This window comes from Hyla sarda, chromosome 6 (assembly GCF_029499605.1).
Source record: "Hyla sarda isolate aHylSar1 chromosome 6, aHylSar1.hap1, whole genome shotgun sequence".
NCBI lineage: Eukaryota > Metazoa > Chordata > Amphibia > Anura > Hylidae > Hyla > Hyla sarda.
Window position 1 is genome coordinate 243,118,203 of NC_079194.1, and position 26,439 is coordinate 243,144,641.

General features: G+C 46.4%; 1 protein-coding gene across 1 annotated transcript in view; it reads right to left on the reverse strand.

Annotated features, from left to right (window-relative positions):
* The window catches only part of LOC130276875 (cathepsin D-like), a 37,550-nt gene that overhangs the window by 3,264 nt on the left and 7,847 nt on the right, over positions 1–26,439 (reverse strand). The window contains exons 2-7 of the mRNA XM_056526844.1: positions 18,467–18,617; positions 11,307–11,430; positions 8,965–9,083; positions 8,381–8,580; positions 1,763–1,885; positions 575–719 (exon numbers count right to left, since the gene is read on the reverse strand). Of these exons, the coding sequence (XP_056382819.1) occupies positions 575–719; positions 1,763–1,885; positions 8,381–8,580; positions 8,965–9,083; positions 11,307–11,430; positions 18,467–18,617 (862 nt within the window). The remainder of the gene's footprint in view (positions 1–574; positions 720–1,762; positions 1,886–8,380; positions 8,581–8,964; positions 9,084–11,306; positions 11,431–18,466; positions 18,618–26,439) is intronic.

The following is a 26,439-nucleotide window of genomic DNA, read 5'->3' on the forward strand; positions in this document are numbered from 1 at the left end:
CACAGTTACAAGCAATACAAGGTGCTAAAATTTATATGCAAAACTGTTTCTCTTTGGTCATTTTATGAACATATTTCTTGTGAATGTGCACCATATAGGTTCCACATGTCTGCTTTAGGGTTATTAGGGTTAGGCTTTAGGGTTACAAAGCTATGAAAATGTAAAAGATCTTAGTTTTTTGGCACCATATAGTTTCACATGGCTGCATTTGAGTTATATAGAGCATGCATGGCTGCATTAGTTATATAGGGCATGCATTCAGCCAATATGCTTTGCAAATGTAAAAATGTTTGTGCAGACCTTATGAAAGGGGAGAGGGGAGGAGAGGAGCTCATCATGCTCCAGGGGAAACACCCCCAGCCTCAGAGCAATTAAGAAGACTGATCCCAGATTTACATAGATCAAAAGGTATTTTACATATTAACACATGCATATTATTATGCATACAGGTCTAAACTACACTGATTTAAGCATTTTTTTTATAAATATTCTTACTAATGACAGTAACGCTTTAAAGACTAGACATATGCACAGCATTCAGAATTACACTCCATATTACAGACTCAGAGCTCACCTCTCCATGGATCAGTGGAATGGCTCCGATCGCTCTATGCAGTGCTGTCACTTCTTCCGATGGACCAGTGAGCAGTGATGTCCCGGTGTCCACAATAGCCTCACAGCCCCCTTTACATAAAGTCAGCTTATCTCCAACACTTAGTCTGCAAGAAGGGAGATATTATTCTCAAAACATTTCTACCATTAGGCAATTTTAGCCAGTGAACTGAAAAACTCTTCTGATAAAAAGACAAAGGAAAACTAAATCCTGGCCGTAGCACAAACCATTGAGTAACCATATCTGGAATCAGTGTATACATGGAGGAAGTTTCTATCACTAGGACTGTTCACTGTCGCCATTTTAAAAAGAAAGTCGGATTGTAGCCCTTAATCTACTTGTAAAGGTTGGGAGAGTGTCTTCTAAACAGATGCTGCCAACCAAATTCTTTGCAGGCTTGCACAAAACTTCTATTATTCATCTTGTAGAGCAGTGTTTCCCAACCAAGGTGCCTCCACCTGTTGCAAAACTACAACTCCCAGCATGCCCGGACAGCCAAAGGCTGTCCGGGCATGCTGGGAGTTGTAGTTTCACAACAGCTGGAGGCACCCTGATTGGGAAACACTGTTTTAGAGCATTTAGAGTTAAAATAAATGGTTTTCAAAGACTGTACAATAGTTTACTCATCTAAATCCACCAATATCCTTTATAAACCTCATGTGTGGCGACGCCCAAAATGTAGTTATTATCCATCCAGAAGAATGACCAAGCTAAATATCACTCAGGCCATGTTCACACGGTGGAATGTCCTCCCGGAAAATTTCCAGGCTAACATTTCACAGACAGCGGGTGCTGCCAGGACATGCCAGCGCTGGAACCACTGGAAATGCGCAGTCTCTATAGAACGTGGATTTCGCAGAAAGACCTGACATGTCAATTCTTTCTGTGGAGGCGGGAATATAGATTTCCGTTACCGAAATTCCACTGTGTGCACAGTGCAGCAGAATCCCACTGAAAACAATGCGACTCTGCTGCAACGCAATTTCCGAGCTAAATTCTGCAGCAGGATTCCACTCGGAAACTCCGCCATGTGATTATTCCTTAACGCTTTTCAATTATACATCGGGTGATAACCATCTGTGAATGTAGTGTAGTCATCTTGCTATATGGGTAGATTCACAGGCTTGTTGCCCCTTTCCTGTTACTTACTGTTCCATACGGATCTGCCAATATGCCTTACGAGTCACATTCATGTAGTTGAAGTTTCCAGTGTAGTATGTAGGGTCAGTGCCGCCAATTAACAGCTCTCCTCCAGGCTCAGAATCTGGGTTCCTAAGGAAAGAATGGTGGACATAATGTGAAAACCAGTAGAGATGTACGTGTGTGTAAAAATTGCTTCTTTTCACAAAAAGGTAATTTTGAGGCAGAATATCTAAGTGTGAATACCTGCTACAATCCAAAGATCTGGTCATTGTACTATAGATTATACCGTGTTTATCCGAAAATAAGACCGGGTCTTATATTAATTGTAGTCACCAAAAACACACTAGGGCATATTTTCAGGGTAGGGCTTATTTATTTACATGTGATGGGCACAGCTCTGCCCCCCAACATCCCTCCCCCCCCCGCCGGTTTCTCAGCCCAGCGCTGCTAATCGTAACGTATGTCACCCGGAAGCGCATCTTCTCTCCCCCCCCCCCCCCCTGCCAAATAATTATCAGCCGCTGCGCTGTACTTGTAAAGTAGTTTGAGCATGAAGGGCCCACATATACACCCAAATGTTTATGTAGCACACACCTCTATACTTCTAAACACTGGCCAATACCTTTGCGCCAAAAGAGCAGTTAAGTATTCCTGTGCCCGGGCTGCAAATATTAAAAAACAAACTTTAACTTACCTTCGTCCTCCGTTCCAGCGTTGCTAAGGAACCAGCCTCATGGTCCCTCAGCGGTTCTTGCTGCGGTCCTGGGGATGGGAACGTCACAGAGCCTTCAGCCTATCACCGGCCGCAGCGATGTCCCGCCTCAGCCGATGATAGGCTGAGCCCACTGTCCTGTAAGAAGCTGGCCGACTCCTTACATGACAATGCGCTCAGCCTATCATCAGCAGAGGTGGGACATCGCTGTGGCTGGTGATAGGCTGAAGGCTCCGAAACGTCACAACACCAGGAAGCAGCAAGAGCAGCGGAGAACAGTGAGGCCGGTTCCTTAGCAACGGGGAAACGGAGGACTAAGGTAAGTTAAAGTTTGTTTTTTAATATTTGCAACCTGGGCATTGTCTAGATCAGTGGTCTTCAACCTGCGGACCTCCAGATGTTGCAAAACTACAACTCCCAGCATACCCCAACAGCTGGGGGTTGTAGCTTTGCAAATTCTGGAGGTCCGCAGATTGAAGACCACTTGCCTAGGTCTCATTTTCGGGGTAGGGCTTATATTGCAGCCCACCCCGATAATCCAGCTAGGGCTTATTTTCAGGGTAGGGTGTATTTTTGGGGAAACACGGTAGTCCACGACAAAGCAAAAGATCATTGCTATACTATTTTGTCGCTATGAGGGTATGAATTCCACCATTTCTTGGGAAGGCATTTAGTTCAGTGGAAGTTAGCCAATGCACCAAATGCCTTCCCAAGAAACTAAATTATACTCCTTGATAATTTGATTTCTATAAAGTCTCCATGACAGCGCCCCCGAGATCACCACCTCCTGACTGGGACAAGTAAAACCGAGGTTAAAGCGCAACTGTCACGAGGTTTGGGGCATCTAACCTAATCACAGTGTGTGTATGGTGTGTAAAATATGTCAGCAGCCTTACTTTTATTAAGGGTTTTATTAGCTCAAAAACACTTTTATATGCAGCTGCTGACAACGCTCGCTATGACCGAGGCCACCACACCTATCCCCTGTACACCAGCACTGGGACCGCTGTATGATTGACACGCAGGTCCCAGCGCATTCGCCTCCTATCCTTCATATGTGAGCGCCAACCGGCATTACAGAGCAAGCGCTCCGTCTGACACCTCCGTGCGCCTGGGCAATACTGGAGGCAGAGAGCGAGTGCTCTCTGCCTCTAGGGAATGCAGACGCGCCCTGAGTGAGAGAAGAACTGGCACTCTCCATACGCACAGAGGCGTCAGACAGTTGAAGTGAGCGCTCGCGCTCTGTAAAGAAATGTCAATAAATAAATATGAAAGATAAGGGGCGCATGCGCTGGGACCTGTGTGTCAATCACACAGCGGGGTAGGCGTGGCGGCCGCGGGACATAGCGCACCCTGGCCACACCTATTGGACTGTCAGTGGCTGCATATAAAAGTGTTTTTTGAGCTAATAAAAGATGTAATAAGAGGAATAAAAGCAAAGCTGGAGACATATTTTAAACACCATACACACACTGTGGTTAGGTTATACGCCCCAAACCTCATGACCGTTGCGCTTTAAGAACGCCACCACATTCTCCCCTCATCACTGTATCTTTAAAACACCAAGAAGGAAAGGAAACCCTTTAAAAAAAGAAAACCAAGGTTGGGTGTGGTTAGAGAGACTTTAAAAATAACATTATCAGTGAGTATAATTCACATAATTCCCTGTTGTCTCCATGACAACACTATGGAAAAAGTACCAAAGAAAGGAATTAAAAAGAAAAGGAGAGGTGCTCCATGTGGAGTATCGCTAGTAGCCAAATGAATGGGGGAGGGAGGGGTTACCAATACAGGTTGTGTACGCGCATACACAACAATGGAGAGCGGTTGTAAAGGAAGCACCTTCCTGATATATGCATGTACCGTAAAGTAGAACAGGACTTCAAGAAGTTCAGGAATCGTACGGCGCAGATAAAATCTGCGGGACACAGGAACATCCAATGAACTCTTTAATGACAACAATGCAATGCGTTTCGCTGCGCATGCGCAGCGAAACGCATTGCATTGTTGTCATTAAAGCGTTCATTGGATGTTCCTGTGTCCCGTGGATTTTATACTGGTCAGCGCCATACAATTCCTGAACTTCTTGAAGTCCTGTTTTTCTTTCCGGTACAAAGAAAGGGACAAAGTCCCCATGGACCTTACCCCAAAGTCCATATCTTCATTAGACAGTACATTAACCTATAACACTTTGAAAAGGTATTGAGATTTTTCCAGCTGACTGCACAAGAAATCTGTTCCACAAAAGCCCTCTCCGCTATGAGGAGGACATTCACTGAGTAGACTGGGCTCTCACATCAAGGGGAGAAGATTTGTCATTAGCTCTGTAGACCTTCTAAGGGTGAATATAGAACTTTTACAAGCCATCTTGCCCATATTAGGATCTGCAAAACTAAAGGAAAAGATTTTTGTCCTTCCTCTATTGTCGGGTAGCAAGTAGTGAAGGACTGCCCATTAGATGTCTTTATTGCTAGTACCTAGAACACTCTCCATACCTTTCCCAGTTATCGGTCATATGTACTGTATAGTGAATATATGGCTTTTGGGGGGGTAAGGTCCTTTGTGGTTGTCCCTCCCTAAATCTTTTCTGTGGTACTTTTACCAGAGGTGTTGTTGTGGACACAACAGGGGAAACTGAATTATACTTCCCAATAAATTGATTTCTAGGAAGGCTCCACGATAGCACCCAAAGGTCCCACCCATGGTTGAGTTGGTGATGGATTTTTTATTGTACTAACTCTGATTTCTTTCCTTCTTGTGTTTGTTTAAATTATGCTGGTTAGAGGAGGAAGGGTAGGGTTTTTTTTAAACCTGTCCCAAACAGAAGGAGGCGATCTCATGCGTATAGACAACAGCAAACAATACATATATCAAGTGAAGGATATAAGCAGAAGTCTTCTGTTGTAAGTAAATTTCCCTATTAAAGGGGTACTCCGGTGGAAAACTTTTTTTAAATCAACTGGTGCCAGAAAGTTAAAAATATTTGTAAATTATTTCTATTAAAAAATCTTAATCCTACCAGTACTTATTAGCTGCTGAATACTACAGAGGAAATTCTTTTCTTTTTGACACACAGAGCTCTCTGCTGACATCACGACCACAGTGCTCTCTGCTGACATCTCTGTCCATTTTAGGAACTGTCCAGAGCAGCTTATGTTTGCTATGGGGATTTTCTCCTACTCTGGACAGTTCTTAAAATGGACAGAGATGTCAGCAGAAAGCACTGTGTTCCAAAAAGAAAATAATTTCCTCAGCAGTAAATCAGCAGCTAATAAGTAGTGGAAGGATTAAATTATATTATAATTAACATTCATTAATCTAAAATATATCAAAAGTTTATTTGATGAGAGGTAGTTTTTTTTAGTAGAAGTAATTTACAAATCTGTTTAACTTTCTGCCACCTGTTGATTTAAAAAAATAAAAACAAAGTTTTCCACTGGAGTACCCCTTTAACCCTTAAGGACGGACCCATTTTTTCCTTAATGACCAGGCTCTTTTTTGTCCTTTTAAATGGTTATAACTTTAGAGCGCTATTTCTGAGCAGAGCGATTCTGATATCCTTTTTTCGTGACATATTGTACTTTATATAAGTGGTGCATTTTTGTTGACACATGCAGAAGTTTTTGTGAAAAACTCCAAAATATATTTTTTTATGGTGTACGTTGTGCAGTAAAAGTGATGTTTTGTTTATTCTGTGGGTCAGTACGATTATGGTGATACCCATTTTATATAGCTTTCTATGTTCTTTTTCCTTTTCTTAGCAAAATTCTTTTTTCTGCCATTCATTTTCCAACAGCCATAACTTTTTTATTTTTCGTCCGACGCCATTGAGTAAGGACTTATTTTTTTGCGGGAGGAGCTCTACTTTTCATTGATATAATTTTTGCGATACATGCTACCTTTTGATCTTTTTATTCTGATATTTGTACCAAAATTGGCGAATTTTGCGCATTTAAAAAAATTTTTTTTTACGGGGTTTAGTGTACGGGATAATTTACATTATAGTTTTATAGTACACGTCATCACGGACGTGGCAATACATATTATGTATATGATTTGTGTTTTTGATCTTTTTTGGTGATAATACAGGGCTTTTATTGGGAAAGGGGCATTTTATTTTTTTTCATTTTTTTTACACTTCATTCTTTTATTAACCCCTTAAGGACTCGGCCCATTTTGGCCTTAAGGACTCAGACAATTTAATTTTTACGTTTTCATTTTTTCCTCCTCGCCTTCTAAAAATCATAACTCTTTTATATTTTCATCCACAGACTAGTATGAGGGCTTGTTTTTTGCGCGACCAGTTGTCCTTTGTAATGACATAACTCATTATATCATAAAATGTATGGCGCAACCAAAAAACACTATTTTTGTGGGGAAATTAAAACGAAAAACGCAATTTTGCTAATTTTGGAAGGTTTCGTTTTCACGCCGTACAATTTATGGTAAAAATGACGTGTGTTCTTTATTCTTAGGGTCAATACGATTAAAATGATACCCATTATTACATACTTTTATATTATTGTTGCGCTTAAAAAAAAATCACAAACTTTTTAACCAAATTAGTACGTTTATAATCCCTTTATTTTGATGACCTATAACGTTTTTATTTTTCCGTATAAGCGGCGGTATGGGGGCTCATTTTTTGCGCCAAGATCTGTACTTGTTTTTGATACCACATTTGCATATAAAAAACTTTTAATACATTTTTTATAATTTTTTTTTTAAATAAAATGTATTAAAAAAGTAGGAATTTTGGACTTTTTTTTTTTTTCGTTCACGCCATTAACCGTACGGGATCATTAACATACCAAATATGTCTAAAAAAATTTTACGCTTTTTGGGGGTAAAATAGGAAAAAACGGACGTTTTACTTTTTTAGTGGGGGAGGGGATTTTTCACTTTTTTTTACTTTTACTTTTAAATTTTTTTAAATTTTTTTTTACACTTGAATAGTCCCCATAGGGGACTATTCATAGCAATACCATGATTGCTAATACTGATCTGTTCTATGTATAGGACATAGAACAGATCAGTATTATCGGTCATCTTCTGCTCTGGTCTGCTCGATCACAGACCAGAGCAGGAGACGCCGGGAGCCGCACGGAGGAAGGAGAGGGGACCTCCGTGCGGCGTTATGAATGATCGGATCCCCGCAGCAGCGCTGCGGGCGATCCGATCATTCATTTAAATCGCGCAATGCCGCAGATGCCGGGATCTGTATTTATCCCGGCACCTGAGGGGTTAATGGCGGACGCCCGCGAGATCGCGGGCGTCGGCCATTGCCGGCGGGTCCCTGGCTGCGATCAGCAGCCGGGATCAGCCGCGCATGACACGGGCATCGCTCCGATGCCCGCGGTTATGCTTAGGACGTAAATGTACGTCCTGGTGCGTTAAGTACCACCGCACCAGGACGTACATTTACGTCCTGCGTCCTTAAGGGGTTAAAGAACTTAAAATTTTTTTACACTTTTTACAGGTTATACTATGCTGCAATAGATTTGTACTGCAGTACAGTATGACCTGATGAGCTGCACACACTACAGCCTGTGCGATCCAGCCTCTGGCTGGATGTCACAGGCTTCTGTAGCAGGCAGACAGGAGGTCATGATCTGACCTCCTGCTGCCATAGCAACCAACGGCGACCCGCGATCGTATGGCAGCGCCGCTGCTGAACAGGGGAAGAGCGCTCCCCCTGTCAACACCATAGATGCCGTAATCAGGATTGATCACGGCATCTATGGGGTTAATGCTGCCGGGACCGGCAGCTGCGGTGGGACTCCGGCTGTGATTGCCCGTGGCAGTGCAGGAGATCGCTAGGACGTATGCATACGTTCCATTGTGCGAACGTGTCAGATGCTGGGACACCGCATGCATACATCCCATAGTGGGAAGGGGTTAAAGATTTGTACCTGTTCAGATAGAAGGAGAACACGTCTTCATCTACAAGCTTCTGGTCCATTATGTCATCAAAAACAGTAGGTGCTCCATCCACAGAAATTCGGGGATATGCCATGCCCAAAATGCCATCAAACTTGGCAGCCACAAATACAATACCAGGCTGTTTTAGAGCTTCTGCAAACATCTGATCTTTTACTACAATGCTTCCAATCTTAAAGAGAAAATAAAAATTTATACATCACTATCATCAGTTGTGGTCAGGAAGAGATGAAGTAGACCCAAAAATTACACATCATTCAGTAGACCGTCCCAAAAACTAGGGGAGGCAGGACATCCCTTCTTCCTCATATCACAACAAGGTCCATAGCTATAAAAGAAGGACTCAAACTGGTGGCCCTCCAGATGTTGCAAAACTTCAACTCCCAGCATGCCCGGTACAGCCAACGGCTGTCTGTACATGTTCAGGCTTGCTGGGAGTTGAAGTTTTGCAACATCTGGAGGGCCACCAGTTTGAGACCACTGTTCTAAAGCCTTGGCCTCTGCTACCTCAATAAAGCCAGGAAATGACCCGGAGAAGAGCAAAATGTGATCTTACCAACACAGTGTCCTGACTGATGTATCCAGACAGGCTCCCGCTGCCATACTGAATGGCGAATTCTGTACCATTCTTTACGTAAGTTGAGGATTTGGAAGAGTCGTACTTATGGTGCACCACTGTTACAAGGTAAAAATAAGGTTATTTGTGTTGAAAGGGCTGTTCTGGACAAAAAATAAACAGATAGGATGCTAATATAAAAAATAGCACCACCCCTGCCCACAGGCTGTGTTTGGTATTACATCTAAGCTCTATTTGATGTAAATAGGGATGAGCTGCAACACAAGGCATGGCAGATGAGCGGATGAGTCGCTTTTTCTAAATTAAAGCAGCCATGTTTTTCTAAAGCTGTACAACCCCTTTAAATCTGACCTGCAAATTGCTAACTGCATGGAAGCCTTCATAACACTTGCTGTTTTTAGATCATTCCTGAGCCAATTGCTAAGAGTTAACATATTAGGCAACTTTTTGGCTTTGTACACAATAACAATAACATCTACAACTGAGCCATGACCGATCTAGTGGATCATCTTTCTGATGGATCCAAATGGACTGATCAATTACCATGTAACAGGAAAATTCCACAGCGAGATTGGTATATTAAACTGAAAAAACTATAGGGATGGTTAAAGGAAAACTCCTATTTATATAAACTTACCCCCTATCCCCCCGAACTGCCCCTTTGCTTTTTACATGAAAAGAGCGGTGTTGACCACAGCACGAAGCAGCGAATACGTCGCAGCTCTATGGCAGAGTCAGATTGCCGAGTGCAGCCCTTGGGCTCTCCCATAGAGCTGCATGGAGAAGGCATGTCGGTCGCAGCTTCAAGTTGTGGTTGAAATGCTCCGTTCAGGTGGAGAGTTGGGCGCCGTTCGAGAGACCCTTAGGCTAGCGGATATGTTTTTACCTTTACAGTATATGTCAGCATACTTTTTGTCAGTATCCTGATGTATACCTTGGGATGTCGAGCATGAATGTGATGTGACCAGGGCATAAGCTGGCAGGAAGTTAGCTGCCAGTACTGAGGCTGACTGGAATCAAGAAGCTTGCAGTGTACTGCAATACATTATGAAATAAAAAACCTGGAGGAAACCATGCAATTTAAAAAGGTGCAATCAGATTGGCTGCTATAGGCAACTGGTCAGCTTTTCCTCCGCACAGGTTTTGATAAATCTCTCCAAATGGGCCCTGACTTGAACTCAATGGAACATCTGTGGGGATAAATGAAAAGGATCTGAAGAGAACGATAGAAAATCCCTAAACTCAGGTGTGTAAACCTTGTGGCCTCATTCCCAAGAGGACTGGAGGCTGTAACCGCTACCAATCACAACCTGAGTAAAGGTTCTCAATACTTTTGTTAATAAAATAGTTTTTCCTTTTCAATAAATTAGCAAAGATTTCTAACATTCTTTTTTCACCTTGTAATTATGGGGTATCATGTGCAGAATGAGGGGGAAACCTGGATTTTATTTTTTTTTAAAGCATTAAATGCATTGGGTTGGAATTTAACAGAAAATAGTCCGGCACTGTATTTCACCTGGACCCGTAATCCGCCAATGTGTGACTAACAGCCTTCTATGTAATGGAATGTGATGTGGTGCTCCGACAGTAAATTCAACTTTATAAATAGACTTCCACAGAAAAAAGAATGTTGGCACTCACCAATTCTTCCATATTTCTTCTTTATTTCATATACTTACTTACACATAGGACAGGACATTATGCATTTGTGGGGGGGGGGGGGGTACCCCCCCCCCCCACACTTGTGGTTACCCCCCTAACCCCCTCCCCCCCGCATGTCGTTCTGTCCTAAGTGAGTATAAGAAATTAAGAGATACGGAAGAATTGGTGAGTGCAGACATTCATTTTTTCTTTGGAAGTCTATTTATCAGGTAGGATTTTAACATAACATATACAGTGTAATATATTATATTTATATATTTTATATATATATATATATATATATATATATATATATATATATATATAATATATAAAGGGGTACTCCAGCATTCTGAACATTTTGTTCAGAACGCTCGGAGCCGGAGGCAGTTATTGTGACTACAGGGCCACACCCCTTGTGATGTCATTGCCATGTCCCCTCCATTCAGGTCTATGGGAGGGGGCATATTGGCCGACGCCCCCTCCCACAGACATGAATGGCGGGGGCATGATGTGACATCACGAGGGGTGTGTGGCCGTAACGACATCTGCCGCAGAAACCCGGAGTTTGTTAGGGGATAAGATGTCTAGCAACAGCTAGAGTGATGGAGCTCAGTGATGGAGCGTATAAACTTTACCACTGAGATCTTTGTCCAAACACATATACAGAGCAAACTCACAGCAGGCGATGTCCAGAAGGGAGCAGTGTACTGATGGCACCCAGAGGTTGGAAGATCCAGTGTCAAACACGACCAGGAAGTTCTGTGGAGGGGTCCCGATGCCAATCTCACCATAATACTGAGCCTGACAGAGTCAAGGAGAGAAGTGTTACATCAATGCAGTTTGGAACACAAAAAAAAAAAAAAAAAACACAAGGCTGTGTATTTGGGGAGACAGGTTTCTTCTTTCTATTTCCAGCACAGGAGCCCAGGAGAGCAGCCGCTGCTATGCTGCAAGTGTAAAGAGGCGAAGGCGGCTGCCTAGGACTGAGTAAGATACTTTCCTCTTATTTCACATGAGGGGGAGTTTGTTTTAAAGCTTTAAAGTCTATAGCATAATAGTCTAGGATTAATGTATGCACTGGATCCCCTGTGTGTTGGAAACTAAAGTCGCATCCCCCCCCCCCCCCCATACACCCCCCTGAGGACCTCATCTCAGTACCTAATGGCAGTCAGACTACCTCTGGCAAGCACATGGAGGTCTGTGCGCCCCCCCCCCCCCACATTACTTACCCACCACCAAACCGGTCATGCTGGAGGATGTTGCAGGCAGCAGAAATTTCTCCATGGCGTCTCCAGACTGTCACGTCTGTTACATGTGCTCAGTGTGAACCTGCTTTCATCTGAAGAGCACAGGGTGACAGTGGCGAATTTGCCAATCTTTGTGTTCTCTGGCAAATGCCAAATGTCCTGCATGGTGTTGGGCTGTAAGCACAACCCCCACCTGTGGATGTCGGGCCCTCATAGAGTCTGTTTCTGACCGTTTGAGTGGACACATGCACATTTGTGGCCTGCTGGAGGTAATATTGCAGGGCACACAAGTAGCTCAAGTAGTCCAGCTCATCCAGGATGGCACATCAATGTGAGCTGTGGCAAGAAGGTTTGCTGTGTCTGTCAGCATAGTGTTCAGAGCATGGAGGCGCTACCAGGAGACAGGCCTGCACATCAGGAGACGTGGAGGAGGCCATAGGAGGGCAACAACCCAGCAGCAGGACTGCTACCTCCACCTTTGTGCAAGGAGGAGCAGGAGGAGCACTGCCAGAGCCCTGCAAAATAACCTCCAGCAGGACACAAATGTGCATGTGTCCACTCAAACGGTCAGAAACAGACTCCATGAGGGTGGTATGTCCACAGGTGAGGGTTGTGCTTACAGCCTAACACCGTGCAGGATGTTTGGCATTTGCCAGAGAACACCAAGATTGGCAAATTCGCCACTGGCACCCTGTGCTCTTCACAGATGAGACGCCGTTGAGAACGTTCTGCTGCCTGCAACATCCTCCAGCATGACCGTTTGGTAGTGGGTCAGTAATGGTTTGGGGTGGCATTTCTTTCGGCACGCAAAGCCGTCCATGTGTTTGCCAGAGGTAGCCTGACTGCCATTAGGTACAGAGATGAGATCCTCAGACCCCTTGTGAGACCATATTCTGGTGCGGTAGGCCCTTGATTCCTCCTAATTCAAGACAATGCTAGACCTCATGTCTGGAGTGTGTCAGCAGTTCCTGCAAGAGGAAGGCTATGGACTGGCCCGCCCGTTCCTCAGACCTGAATACGATTGAGCACATCTGGGACATGGTTCCACCAAGGCCACGTTGCACCAGACTGTCCAGGAGTTGGTGGATGCTTTAGTCCAGGTCTGGGAGGACATCCCTCAGGAGATCATCCGCCACCTCATTAGGAACATGCCCAGGCTTGTAGGGAGGTCATACAGGCACGTGGAGGACACACACACACACGAGCCTCATTGTGACTTGTTTTAAAAGGGTTCTCCGGTGGGCTAAGATAGGGGATAAGATGCCTGATCGCGGGAGTCCCGCCGCTGGGGACCCCCGGGATCTTGCACGCGGCACCCCGTTTGTAATCAGTCCCGGAGCGTGTTCGCTCCGGGACTGATTACAGGCCACCACCGGGCCGGCGGCGTGTGATGTCACGCCTCCGCCCCCCCTGTGACGTCATACTCCGCCCCTCAATGCAAGCCTACGGGAGGGGGCGTGATAGCTGTCACGTCCCTCCCGTTGGCTTGCATTGAGGGGAGGAGCGCGACGTCACACGGGGGCGGAGGCATGACATCGCACGCTGCCGGCCCGGTGGTCGCCTGTAATCAGTCCCGGAGCGAACACTCTCCGGGGACTGATTACAAACGGGGTGCCGCATGCATGATCCTGGAGAACTCCTTTCATAAAGTTGGATCAGCCTGTAATGTGGTTTTCCACTCTGATTTTGAGTGTGACTCCATATCCAGACCTCCATGGGTTGATAAATGTGATTTCCACTGATAATTTTTGTGTGATTTTGTTATCAGCACATTGAACTATGTAAAGATGAAAGTATTTCATACGATTAGATAATTCATTCAGGATGTGTTATCTTAGTGTTCCCTTTATTTTTTTGAGCAGTGTATATTCATCAACACATGGGGAACAACTGGCCATACACCTTAGTGTCACGATTCGGCTTCCAGGTAGTGGATCCTCTGTGTCAGCGAGGGAATGGCGTGGACCGTGCTAGTGGACCGGTTCTAAGAGGCTACTGGTGTTCACCAGAGCCCGCCGCAAAGCGGGATGGTCTTGCTGCGGCAGTAGCAACCAGGTCGTATCCACTAGCAACGGCTCAACCTCGCTGACTGCTGAGAAGGCGTGGGACAGAAGGACTAGGCAGAGGCAAGGTCAGACGTAGCAGAAGGTCGGGGCAGGCGGCAAGGTTCGTAGTCAAGATGGATAGCAGAAGTTCAGGTAACACAGGCTTTGGACACACTAAACGCTTTCACTGGCACAAGGCAACAAGATCCGGCAGGGGAGTGCAGGGGCAGTGATCAGATATAGTCTGGGAGCAGGTGGGAGCCAATTAAGCTAATTGGGCCAGGCACCAATCATTGGTGCACTGGCCCTTTAAGTCTCAGAGAGCTGGCGCGCGCGCGCGCCCTAGAGAGCGGAGCCGCGCGCGCCAGCACATGACAGCAGGGGACCGGGACGGGTAAGTGACCTGGGATGCGATTCGCGAGCGGGCGCGTCCTGCTGTGCGAATCGCATCCCCGACGGCCATGACAGTGCAGCGCTCCCGGTCAGCGGGACCGACCGGGGCGCTGCGGGGAGAGAGACGCCGTGAGCGCTCCGGGGAGGAGCGGGGACCCGGAGCGCTAGGCGTAACAGTACCCCCCCCCTTAGGTCTCCCCTTTTCTTTGTCCGGTAACTGCCTCCCCTGGGATGAGGACACCGGGAAAGAATGGAGGGTTTCCTCAACGGCAGGCAGCACAGCAGGAGTGGGAATGGGGAGAGAGGGCAGAGGGCGAAGCCTGGCACGGGGCAGTGTGACACCAGGACGGGGGCCATGAGGAGGCACTGAGGCTTGCCTGACGGGACTGGGAGGGGGGGAGAGGCACTTCCTATGGCAGGCAGAGTCCCAGTTCTTGATCTCCCCGGTGGTCCAATCAAGGGTGGGAGAATGAAGCCGGAGCCATGGCAGACCGAGGAGGACCTCAGAGGTACAGTTGGGAAGGACGAATAACTCAATCCTTTCGTGGTGGGGTCCAATAGACATCAGGAGGGGTTCTGTGCGGTAACGCACGGTGCAATCCAATCTGACTCCGTTGACCGCGGAAATGTAGAGCGGCTTGACGAGACGGGTCACCGGGATGCTGAATTTATTCACAAACGACTCCAAAATAAAATTCCCAGAGGCACCAGAGTCCAAGCAGGCCACGGCTGAGAGGGAGGAGTTGGCTGAAGGAGAAATCCGCACGGGCACCGTGAGACGTGGAGAAGCAGACTTAGAACCAAGAGACGCCACACCCACGTGAGCTGGGTGCGTGCGTGCGTTTCCCCAGACGTGGAGGACGGATAGGGCAATCCACCAAGAAATGCTCGGTACTGGCACAGTAAAGACAGATTTTCTTCCCTACGGCGATTCCTCTCTTCCTGGGTCAGGCGAGACTGATCCACTTGCATGGCCTCCTCGGCGGGAGGCCCAGGCGTAGATTGCAACGGATACTGTGGGAGAGGTGCCCAGAGATCTAAGTCTTTTTCCTGGCGGAGCTCTTGGTGTCGCTCAGAAAAACGCATGTCAATGCGGGTAGCCAAATGGATGAGTTCTTGCAGGTTGGCAGGAATCTCTCGTGCGGCCAGCACATCCTTGATGCGACTGGATAGGCCTTTTTTAAAGGTCGCGCAGAGAGCCTCGTTATTCCATGATAACTCGGAAGCAAGAGTACGAAATAGGATGGCGTACTCGCCCACTGAAGAATTACCCTGGACCAGGTTCAACAGGGCAGTCTCGGCAGAAGAAGCTCGGGCTGGCTCCTCGAAGACACTCCGGACTTCAGCGAAGAAGGACTGGACTGTGGCTGTGGCAGGATCATTGCGGTCCCAGAGCGGTGTGGCCCAAGACAAGGCCTTTCCTGAAAGAAGGCTTACTACGAACGCCACCTTAGACCGTTCTGTAGGAAACAAGTCCGACAACATCTCCATATGCAGGGAACACAGACAAAAATCCACGGCAGAGTTTAGAGTCCCCATCAAATTTGTCCGGCTGGGACAAGCGGAGGCTAGGAGCGGCCACTCGCTGCGGAGGAGGTGCAGGAGCTGGCGGAGGAGATGGTTGCTGCTGTAGCAGAGGCAGAAGTTGCTGTAACGTGGCGGTCAACTGCGACAGCTGCTGTCCTTGTTGGGCAATTTGCTGCGATTGCTGAGCGACCACCGTGGTAAGGTCAGCGAGACTTGGCAGCGGCACCTCAGCGGGATCCATGGCCGGATCTACTGTCACGATTCGGCTTCCAGGTAGTGGATCCTCTGTGTCAGCGAGGGAATGGCGTGGACCGTGCTAGTGGACCGGTTCTAAGAGGCTACTGGTGTTCACCAGAGCCCGCCGCAAAGCGGGATGGTCTTGCTGCGGCAGTAGCAACCAGGTCGTATCCACTAGCAACGGCTCAACCTCGCTGACTGCTGAGAAGGCGTGGGACAGAAGGACTAGGCAGAGGCAAGGTCAGACGTAGCAGAAGGTCGGGGCAGGCGGCAAGGTTCGTAGTCAAGATGGATAGCAGAAGTTCAGGTAACACAGGCTTTGGACACACTAAACGCTTTCACTGGCACAAGGCAACAAGATCCGGCAGGGGAGTGCAGGGGCAGTGATCAGATATAGTCTGGGAGCAGGTGGGAGCCAATTAAGCTAATTGGGCCAGGCACCAATCATTGGTGCACTGGCCCTTTAAGTCTCAGAGAGCTGGCGCGCGCGCGCCCTAGAGAGCGGAGCCGCGCGCGCCAGCACATGACAGCAGGGGACCGGGACGGGTAAGTGACCTGGGATGCGATTCGCGAGCGGGCGCGTCCCGCTGTGCGAATCGCATCCCCGACGGCCATGACAGTGCAGCGCTCCCGGTCAGCGGGACCGACCGGGGCGCTGCGGGGAGAGAGACGCCGTGAGCGCTCCGGGGAGGAGCGGGGACCCGGAGCGCTAGGCGTAACACTTAGAATGCTTTATCAGCAGTCAGCTATTCTTTTCAACCCTCCATACACATGCATGCTAGTCTAAGCTGAGCAGGCATCTATTTCTCAATGCGGAGGGGCAAAAAGCTGCTGCCAGGCTTTCAAAGGTTAGCACATGCTACTATCCAACAAGCCTGATTCTTGTTTTCCCACAACATTTACCATCTGGGAAGAAGAATACCCCATTAATTGTTGGCTAGTCTCACCCATTAGATGGCTTGTGATGCCAATTTATTAGCCTATTCATTTAGTGGGCTGGGCAGGAAGGGGGTTATAATATTCTAAATATTAGTGTGAAGACATCTGTCTACCATCAGTAATTGAAATTATTTCTTGTTTCTATGCAAACGATGCGAACGGACATCTAATCCTACTCTCAGGTGACAAGTGTATGCAATTGTCTTTAGTCTAGTCTGAACAATGGTCTACTGCATTGCTCCAGACACTAAACCAGTGTTCAACAACAGGGGTGCCTCCAGCTGTTGCAAAACTAACACGCCCAGCATGCCAAGGCAGCCAAGGGGAGGAGGGTGAATTTGACATGACATGGGGGGAATAAGACTTAAAATAGGAAGTGGTGGCGGGGGCGGGATTTCAGAATTTGTTTATTTTGAAAAATTTACCTCCATAATCGCAATATGACATTTTCCCCAAATTGTGCAGCCCTATTATACAACTCTCCTTAGCATGAGATTCTGTGACTGCTGGCTCTAAAAATCTGAAAACTATGGGGGAGATTTATTAAAACCCGTCCAGAGGAAAAGTTGCTGAGTTGCCTATAGCAACCAGTCAGATTTGCTTCAATGCATCTTTCATTTTGCAGAGGCCTTGTTAAAAAGGAAAGAAGCGATCTGATTGGTTGCTATGGGCAACTCAGCAACTTTCCTCTGGATGGGTTTTGATAAATCTCCCCTTATGTTATTGTAGAAGAGCTGCAGTAGCTGCTTCCCTATAAGGATCTACAAGTCACCAGGTCTCATGACTCAGCGAGATCTACAATGTCAAGGTATAATATAAATGGGTGCAGCAGCCGAGGTAATTGTCAGGTGAGCAATGGGATACAAGTATACGGGAATCTACCTTACTCTCAAATACACACAAGGCAATACACTCCACTGAGACCCAGAACATGGTGGAATTTTTTTATATGTTTTTTGTCACATGATCACATTAAAAATAAAAAACAAACACAGATGCATTCAAGTGTAAGTGTGAAAAAATACAAATTTTTTAACCCCCATAACGCCATGGGATAAATCTTTTTATAGTGGTCATATTTCTGCAGCAAAATATATCCTAGCAGTGTTTTTCAGCCAGGATGCCTCCAGCTGTTGCATTTTTTGCAACAATTGGAGGCACCATGGTCAGGAAACACTGGGATAGGGGACAAGTGTGTTTGGGGACCTGACCCGAGACAACCTGACACCCACAAAAGAAGGCAGAATTGGGGTCTTACAGTTTCTACCTCCCCATCGCTCGAGTGCTGTGTGCGCATCAGAACCGATGCAGTCTTTATTGGTACCCAGGATCATGTGATCCTCAGGTGACTAGTCAGATGACCATGCGGCTAAGTCTAGTAACAGTTGTCACTTGTCAGGGCTGCGTCCCCTTTTAGTATATGTAGATATAAGCAGGCCACATACTTACATCTAAATAGTTCAGCAGCTTCTCTGGGGTGGGATCATTGCTGGATGGAAATCCTGCATAATATTTGCCATTTGTTCCAATAAGCTTCTGTAGGTCAGTGAAAGCACCAGCCATCGTGTGGCGCATTGTGGGCATTTTCTTCAATGGGATCCTGCAGATTGAGACAAAAAGAAAAAAGGGAATTTTAAATAAAAGGGCCTTTTGTCCCAATTTGAAGCCACAACATGTTGATGGATTATGGGCATTTCCCACTGAATTTACAGTTACTATCAAGACAAGTGTGCTTTATTGAAATTCAAGACAGGACCATAAAGTGCATCTGTCACTTCATCCCTAGTTGTGAAGCCAGCGATACAGTTTAGTAGGGGTTAACAATGCAAGCTGAGGGCAGCAGTACCTCTCTCCGCTGACTTCACGCTCCCTTGGCCTGGTATTGGCAAACAGGGCTTCATGTGCAGGGAGTCTGAGAGATTCACCGGCAGACTGATTGCTCATGCGCCATAATACCAATTCATAGTGCATACATGTGAAAACTATGGGCGCCGCATGCAGGCGAGCCTTGTGGGTCAATCACCAGGCCGAGCGGGTGTTATACCCTGGGGCAGAGCAGACTCCGTCACTTGTGTACACAACCAAATCTAAAAAAAACAAAAAGGTATGCCTTGCATATGCTTGTTAACCCCTACCAGACTGTGTTGCCCATTTCTAAAGATGTACTTTAGGCAGTAAAATCAATGAGTTCACTGTTATAAGGGGGAGGACACTTTTTTTTTACCAAGAGCAAATGGAAGGGGGAAAAGGCAGTCTTTATATGGGTTGTAAGAGATAAAGGGGAAACCTTTTTTACCTTTGTGGATCATCCACAGGAGGTAGACTGGCTCAGCTTGCAGGTACACAGCCAAGGCTCTCAATCTCTCTCTCTCTCCCCTAGACATGCTAAAACCCACCCCCCACTTCCTATGTTTTGTTCTGGTTTCTCTGCTACTAGGGACAGAAATGTCCGGACAACAGGCAGTAGACAGCAGAGAAATGAGACACCTAGTGACCAAGAGCTGTTTTTCAAGGGTATGGAATCATTTTTGTTTAACTAAGCCATTTAAAAAAATGCTTGGAATCACATAAGCCATCACATGGAGGAAAGGTGTTTGAAACAACCATAGCTATGTTAGCAAGGTGGCTCCATCATAAATTTTTTTCTGTATAAACCTACTCCGGGCAACCAGTTGTGCAGGGAGCTTGAACACCATAGTTTGATTTCGGAACAGTGGGCTGTGCAAATGAAAAATTACATTTTTCATTTTCACGGACCACTGTTCCAAAAATCTCTCAGACACCTGTGGGGCGTAAATGCTCACTACACCCCTTATTACATTACGTGAGGGCCTTTGTAAACACACGTGGCCTTCAATTCCGGACACACTTTCTCTCCATAAGCCCAATGGCGCTCATTCTCTTCTGAGCATTGTAGTTCGCCCACAGAGCACTTTACATCCACATATGGAGTATGTTCTACACATTTTGGGGGGCTTTTCTCCTATTTTCCAAGCGAATGCGGATGTCCGCCATTACTGGCGGGTCCCTGGCTGCTGATAGCAGGCGGGACCTGCCGCGCATGGTGCGAGCACCTGTCCGGCGCTTACGGTCATGTAAGCGCAGCGTGTAAATGTACGTCATGGTGCGTTAAGTACCACGGCACCGTCATGATGTACATTTACGTCCATTGTCGTTAAGGGGTTAACCCCTTGGGGGCGGAGCCCATTTTGACCCTAAGGACGGGAGGATTTTTTGCAAATCTGACCACTGTCACTTTATGCATTAATAACTCTGGGATGCTTTTACTTATAAATTTGATTCAGAGTTTGTTTTTTCGTGACATATTCTAATTTATTTTAGTGGTAAATTTTTGTCGATACTTGCTACATTTCGTGGTGAAAAATTCCAAAGTTTCAGGAAAAATCTGACCATTTAGCATTTTTCTAACTTTGAAACTCTCTGCTTGCATGGAAAATGGACATCCCAAATAAATTATATATATTGATTCACATATACAATATGTCTAGTTTATGTTGGCATTATAAAGTTGACATGTTTTTACTTTTTGAAGACATTAGAGGGCTTGAGAGTATAGCAGCAATTTTCCAATTTTTCACAAAAATTTAAAAATCTGAATTTTTAAGGGACCGGTTCAGTTTTGAAGTGAATTTGAGGGTCTTTATGTTAGCAATCCCCTACAATGGACCCCATTATGAAAACTGCACCCCTCAAAGTATTAAAAATGACATTTAGAAAGTTTAACTCTTTAGGTGTTTCACAGGAATAGCAGTATAGTGAGGGAGAAAATTCAAAATCTAAATTTTTTACACTAACATGTTATTGTAGGCCCATTTTTTCATTTTTACAAGGGGTAAAAAGTGAAAAAGTCCCCCAAAATTTGTAATTCAATTTCTCTCGAGTGCACTACAGGGCCCAGAAGGAAAGGAGCAACAATGGGATTTTGGAGAGTGAATTTTGCAGTTATGGCTTTTGGGGGGCATGTCGCAATTAGGTAGCTCCCATGATGCCTTAAGAGCAAAAAAAAACACATGCCACACTATTTGGGAAACTACACTCCTTAAGGAACGTAACAACGGTACAGTGAGACTTAACACCCCACCGGTGATTGACGAACTTTCGTTAAAGTAGGACGTGAAAATGAAAAATTAGATTTTTCTCAATAAAATGCTGGTGTTACCCCAAATTTTTCATTTACACAAAGGGTAATAGGAGAGAAAGCAGTGCTGTGGAGTCTGAGTCTAATTCGGAGATGGCAAACAAAACAATGCATTGACTCCGACTCCTACTAAATTTAGATTGGAATAAAAAAAATTTAAAAAAATTTAAAAATTTAAAAAAAAACTCAACTCCCCCCCCCCCCCCCCTCCCTCTTGAATACACTGAAACAAGACCTAACCAAATGGGTGCGAAGAAACTTCTCCTGGCTGGGGAGAGTCAATGTTTTCAAAATGAACGTGCTTCCCCATCTGTTATACCTTTTCTCCTGCATACCCCTCTACTTACCTCGCACGTTCTTTGGAGAGGTCTCTTTGCTCCAAAAAGTATTTATCTGGGCGGGCAAACATCCGAGACTCGACAAACAGGTCCTCATACGGAAAAAATCCGCAGGGGGATTAGCTGCCCCGGATGTTCTCTCCTATTACCTCGCGTCTGTCCTGTCCCGAGTACTAGACTGCTGTAGAAACGACTCTCCCAAACAATGGGTGGAGGTGGAGAGCCATGCGGTGAACTGTAACTTAAAAGGAGAACTCCAGAACATAAAAACTGTCCCCCATAGTGCCGGCAGTAAAAAAATAAAAGCTGTACATACCTTCCTCCGCTCCCCCGGGGCCTCCGGTAAACGGCTCCGGTCTCCGCCGCGATCCACTTCCTGGTTGCCTGTGGTCGGATGAGTCATACTGCGCTCAGCCAATCACCGGCCGCAGTGAAGTCCCGACTCGGCCGACGATAGGCTGAGCGGCAGTGTGACGTTTTCGGCCCCAGACGCAGGTGCCGATGTAGTGAAGAATTTTGTGTCCTGAAGCGTTTTCACACTGCCGCTCAGCCGATCGCTGGCCGAGTCTGACTTTGCTGCGGCTGGTGATTGGCTGAGCGCAGTAAGACTCATCCGACCACCGGCAACCAGGAAGTGGATCGCGGCGGAGACCGGAGACGGTTACCGGAGGCCCCGGGGGAGCGGAGGAAGGTATGTACATCTTTACTGCCGGCAGTATGGGCCACAAATTTTATATTCCGGAGTTCTCCTTAAATGGCTTTCTTATGGCGCCCTCATACTAAATCCCTCTCCCCTCCCCCTAGTGCTCTCATCCATCCACCGTTCACAAATCTTATTTATCTCACCTAAACCTCCTCCCCCCTAATGGCCCCCTGACGCCCCTGTTTGACAACCCTCTCTTCCCCCCGACAATGACCAGCTCCCACTTTTTATCCTTCCATAAAAGGACAAGGTGCCACGTTTTATCACCTCCTCACCAAATCCTCCCTCAAACCTCTTAGTGATCTGGTCCCTGACCCCTCCAACTCTGCTTCATTCTCATTTCAATACTTTCAGGTGCAACACTTTTACATGAAAAACAGACATGCCCTACAACTACATCGACCCCTTACTCATTTTAAGAGGTTGTGCATAGCCTCGGTACCTTGACGCATACAATTAGCCTCCTGTACACTCTCATCCTTGATGAATCCACTAAACTCCCTCTACCATTCAGGGCTGGTTGGGAGAAGGACTTGGGTCATCCTATTCCAGATGATTGGAATAGGGCTCTCGCTATGTGTCATAAATCCTCCATATCCTGCAAGGCCCAAAAGACAAACTACAAAAGCCTAAGGAGATGGTATAGAGTCCCGGCCATCTTGGCCTACTATACGGGGGTTCCTGATACATGCTGGAGATGTGGCTTGTCTAAGGGCACCATGTTACATACCTGGCTGGTCTGCTTGCCGCTACTCACATTCTGGAAGACTGTCCTAGACGTCATATTCCATGTTACCTTGGTTTGATTCCCACCCAGCCCTGAGGTTACTCTTTCCATTCTACCCCCTTCTATTCCAAAAGCCACTAACCGGTTAATCACCTTCCTCCTAATGGCCACATGATCGGTTATCCCGAGATTGTGGAAAACCACTACACCGCCCACCATAACAACCTGGTTACGGGAGGTATCGCATGTCCACAGGATGGAGGAACTGACGGCATACACATACGACCAACAGCCCCGCTACCTTGCGACCTGGGGTCTGTGGCACTCCTTCCTCACTTCCCCGGAAATTCTTACTCTACACCTTACCCAATGACCTTGCACACTCCTCCTCCTCTAAGTTACAAACTGCTGCCTCAATATTCTCACGCATTCATCCTTTGCTCCCCTACGATTATGAAAGTTGCGATAGAGGATAAAGTGCCGGATGCTGCGAGGGTCCGGGATCTGCCCAGTCCACGGGTAAGCTCCTTCTGCAATGGTCCCTCTCTTCCCTTTCCAGCACTTTTTTCTTCTGCTCTCTCTTCCCTGCCTCCCTCATCTTTCCTCTCTCCCCTCTCTTTTCTCTCTTACCCTACGCCTCCCCCAGGTTCTGCCCTGTGGTCTTTGACCTTACTGCACCAAGATACCTAGTCCCCGGCTGATCCCTCTTCGTTAACCGCTCCCAGACTCCTAGCTACACTCCTCCTGATTCGCAACTCATCCTCTGTCCAGCTTTATCTTCTGACATTGTTTTGCATATTACTGTTACATGTCATTGCAGATGGGTTGCTCTGGGTATTCCAATGACTCTCTATTTGACCTCCTGAGAGGACCTCATGTTCAGGGACACGTTTGCACCAGGTTAAAGTTCTTTAGCTATGATTGATGCAAATGTAATAGTTAGGGAGCACGTGACTCCCCAGTTTTTTTCTTTGTTTTTGTCCATTAATGTTTACGTTAACTGTTTCTGTAATCTGCGATCTGTGAACCTTTCCAAAACTTCTGAATACATTTTGAATTTGAAAGGGTGAAAAAAAAAAGCAAGTTTAAATGTCCTAATTCACAAAAAGTTATAATTAATGGCTTCTCTACTGTAAGAATAAAGACCAATGCATGCAGTGCCTCACGTAACGGCAAAACGAACATGTTAAGTGACCGAGAAGAAGCATGCTTTTTCATGTGCTTCACTATATGGCACGCAACACGCAACGCACAATTAGGAGCGGCAATACTTCTACTTTCCATAGTGTTGTGTTCTGCTGTTACAGGGAACCCATGGGTAGCCTAGCCTCTCACTGATAAGGGATTAAGTAAATATGTTTTTTGCAGGACTAGAGACACTTGTATACGTGAAGGGAATGGAGGGTCAATAGTTCAAGACTGAAGCTGTAAACCATTGGAAAAACTGCTGCCATTCAGCTAAGGCTATAAAAACTTGTAAACTCCGATTGTTAGCTTAAACTTTAAACATGACTATGGGATTCTACTAGGGAAATCATGTTTTATAATAAATGCCCCTTCCTGGATCCTCCCACTGCCCTATCTTCAGCAGCAGATCAGCACACAAAAAGAAGGCAGCAGCTTCTGCCCAACTACCTCTCTCTGCTAGAAGAACTTGGTGGAACAGCTTATTGGATTCAACTGTAAGTGTTTACACCATTTCTTCTGAGTATGGAAACAGGGATGTGGAAATCCTATAGCCCGACACCCGGGACAAGTAGTTTTGGGTGCCGGGCAGGTGAATTGTTTATAGATTTAGCCCTGTATCGGGCTAGCAGGGATAGACCGACTTCCCCCTTATTTTTCTTTAATGCCGGTGTGAGGCGCAGGAGCCGATGGAAGTCTACACCTCACACCGGCGCTCAGAGTGTATGGAGGGGGCAGCGGCCTCCAGCTGACTGCAGAGCCCCCTTATCTCCCCTCCCGGAGGATGGAGGACACAGCTCAGAAGACACAGCAGGGTGAGAGAAAGGATGTAGACAGCTCCGTGCACAGCTCCATCCCCCGCACTCAGCTCTATCCCTCACCCTCCCCCTGATCTGTCTCCACAGGACCTAATCCACCACGGGGAGGTTGCTTGTTTGCACGGGGAAAACACAGAGCAGGGGGGGGGGGGGGGTGAGGGGGAGGACGGAAATCTCACCTCACACCGGCCAGGACTAAAGCTCTGATGTCCACTCATGGCCGGATCAGGTGAGGAGACCGAGAATACAGGTGGCGGCAGGAAGGGTGGTTGTATATGAATGGTGTGAGTGTATGTATGATGGGGGGGGGCAGCGGCAGGTGTATGTATGATGTGTGCATATGTATGGTGTATATCAGTGTTTCCCAACCAGGGTGCCTCCAGCTGTTGCAAAACTACAACTGGGAGTTGTAGTTTTGCAACAGCTGGAGGCACCCTGGTTGGGAAACACTGGTGTATATGTATGGTGTGAGTGTATGTGTGATGTGTGTATGATGTCTAAGTGTGATGTGTATGTATGTGATGTATGATGTGGGGTGGGCAGCGGCAGGTGTATGTATGATGTGTGCATATGTATGGTGTATATGTAGGGTGTGAGTGTGTGTGTATGTAATGTATAATGTGGGGGGGGCAGTGGCGGGGGTGTGTGTATGTATGATATGTGGGCAGTGGCTGGTGCATGTATGATATGTGTATGCATGAATGTTTTGTATAGGAGCGGACTGTCACGTCGGGCATTAGGGCAGTTGTGCCATCTAATTTTATTTATTTTTAGTGGCACCTGCACTGAATTGCACCCCCCAGAATCCCGCCCCCCTTCATACTCACCCGACGACCAAGAGCCCCACGGATGCACACAAACACACCCGAACCAAAACTACAACTCCCAGCATGTTGGACCATAACCTAAACTGTAGAACTATAAAGTGCAACATGCTGGGAGTTGTAGTTTTGGTTCGGGTCAGCTGCAGAGCCATAGGCTGCATCAGGGCATGCTGGGAGTTGTAGTTATCTAGTAACTAAATGCAACTTCCAGCATTTTCTGACACAAAATGCACCATATAAACTGGAGAAGCAGAACACCCCCCCCCCCCACCCCAGTAACACATAAGTCCCTATTGAGACTGAAAAATAGTGATTAAAATATTTTAAAAAGTGCTATACATGTGAATAAGCCCCTTTCCTAATAAAAGTTTCCAATTTTCTTTAAATAGAAATATTGTACAAAAATAAACATAAGTGGTATTGCTACATGTGGAAATGTCCAGACTATTACCGTATATACTCGAGTATAAGCCGAGTTTTTCAGCACGATTTTTCGTGCTGAAAACACCCCCCTCGGCTTATACTCGAGTGAACTCCCCCACCCGCAGTGGTCTTCAACCTGCGGACTTCCAGAGGTTTCAAAACTACAACTCCCAGCAAGCCAGGGCAGCCTTCAACATCATCCAGCCCCCTCTCACCCCCTTTAGTTCTGAGTACTCACCTCCGCT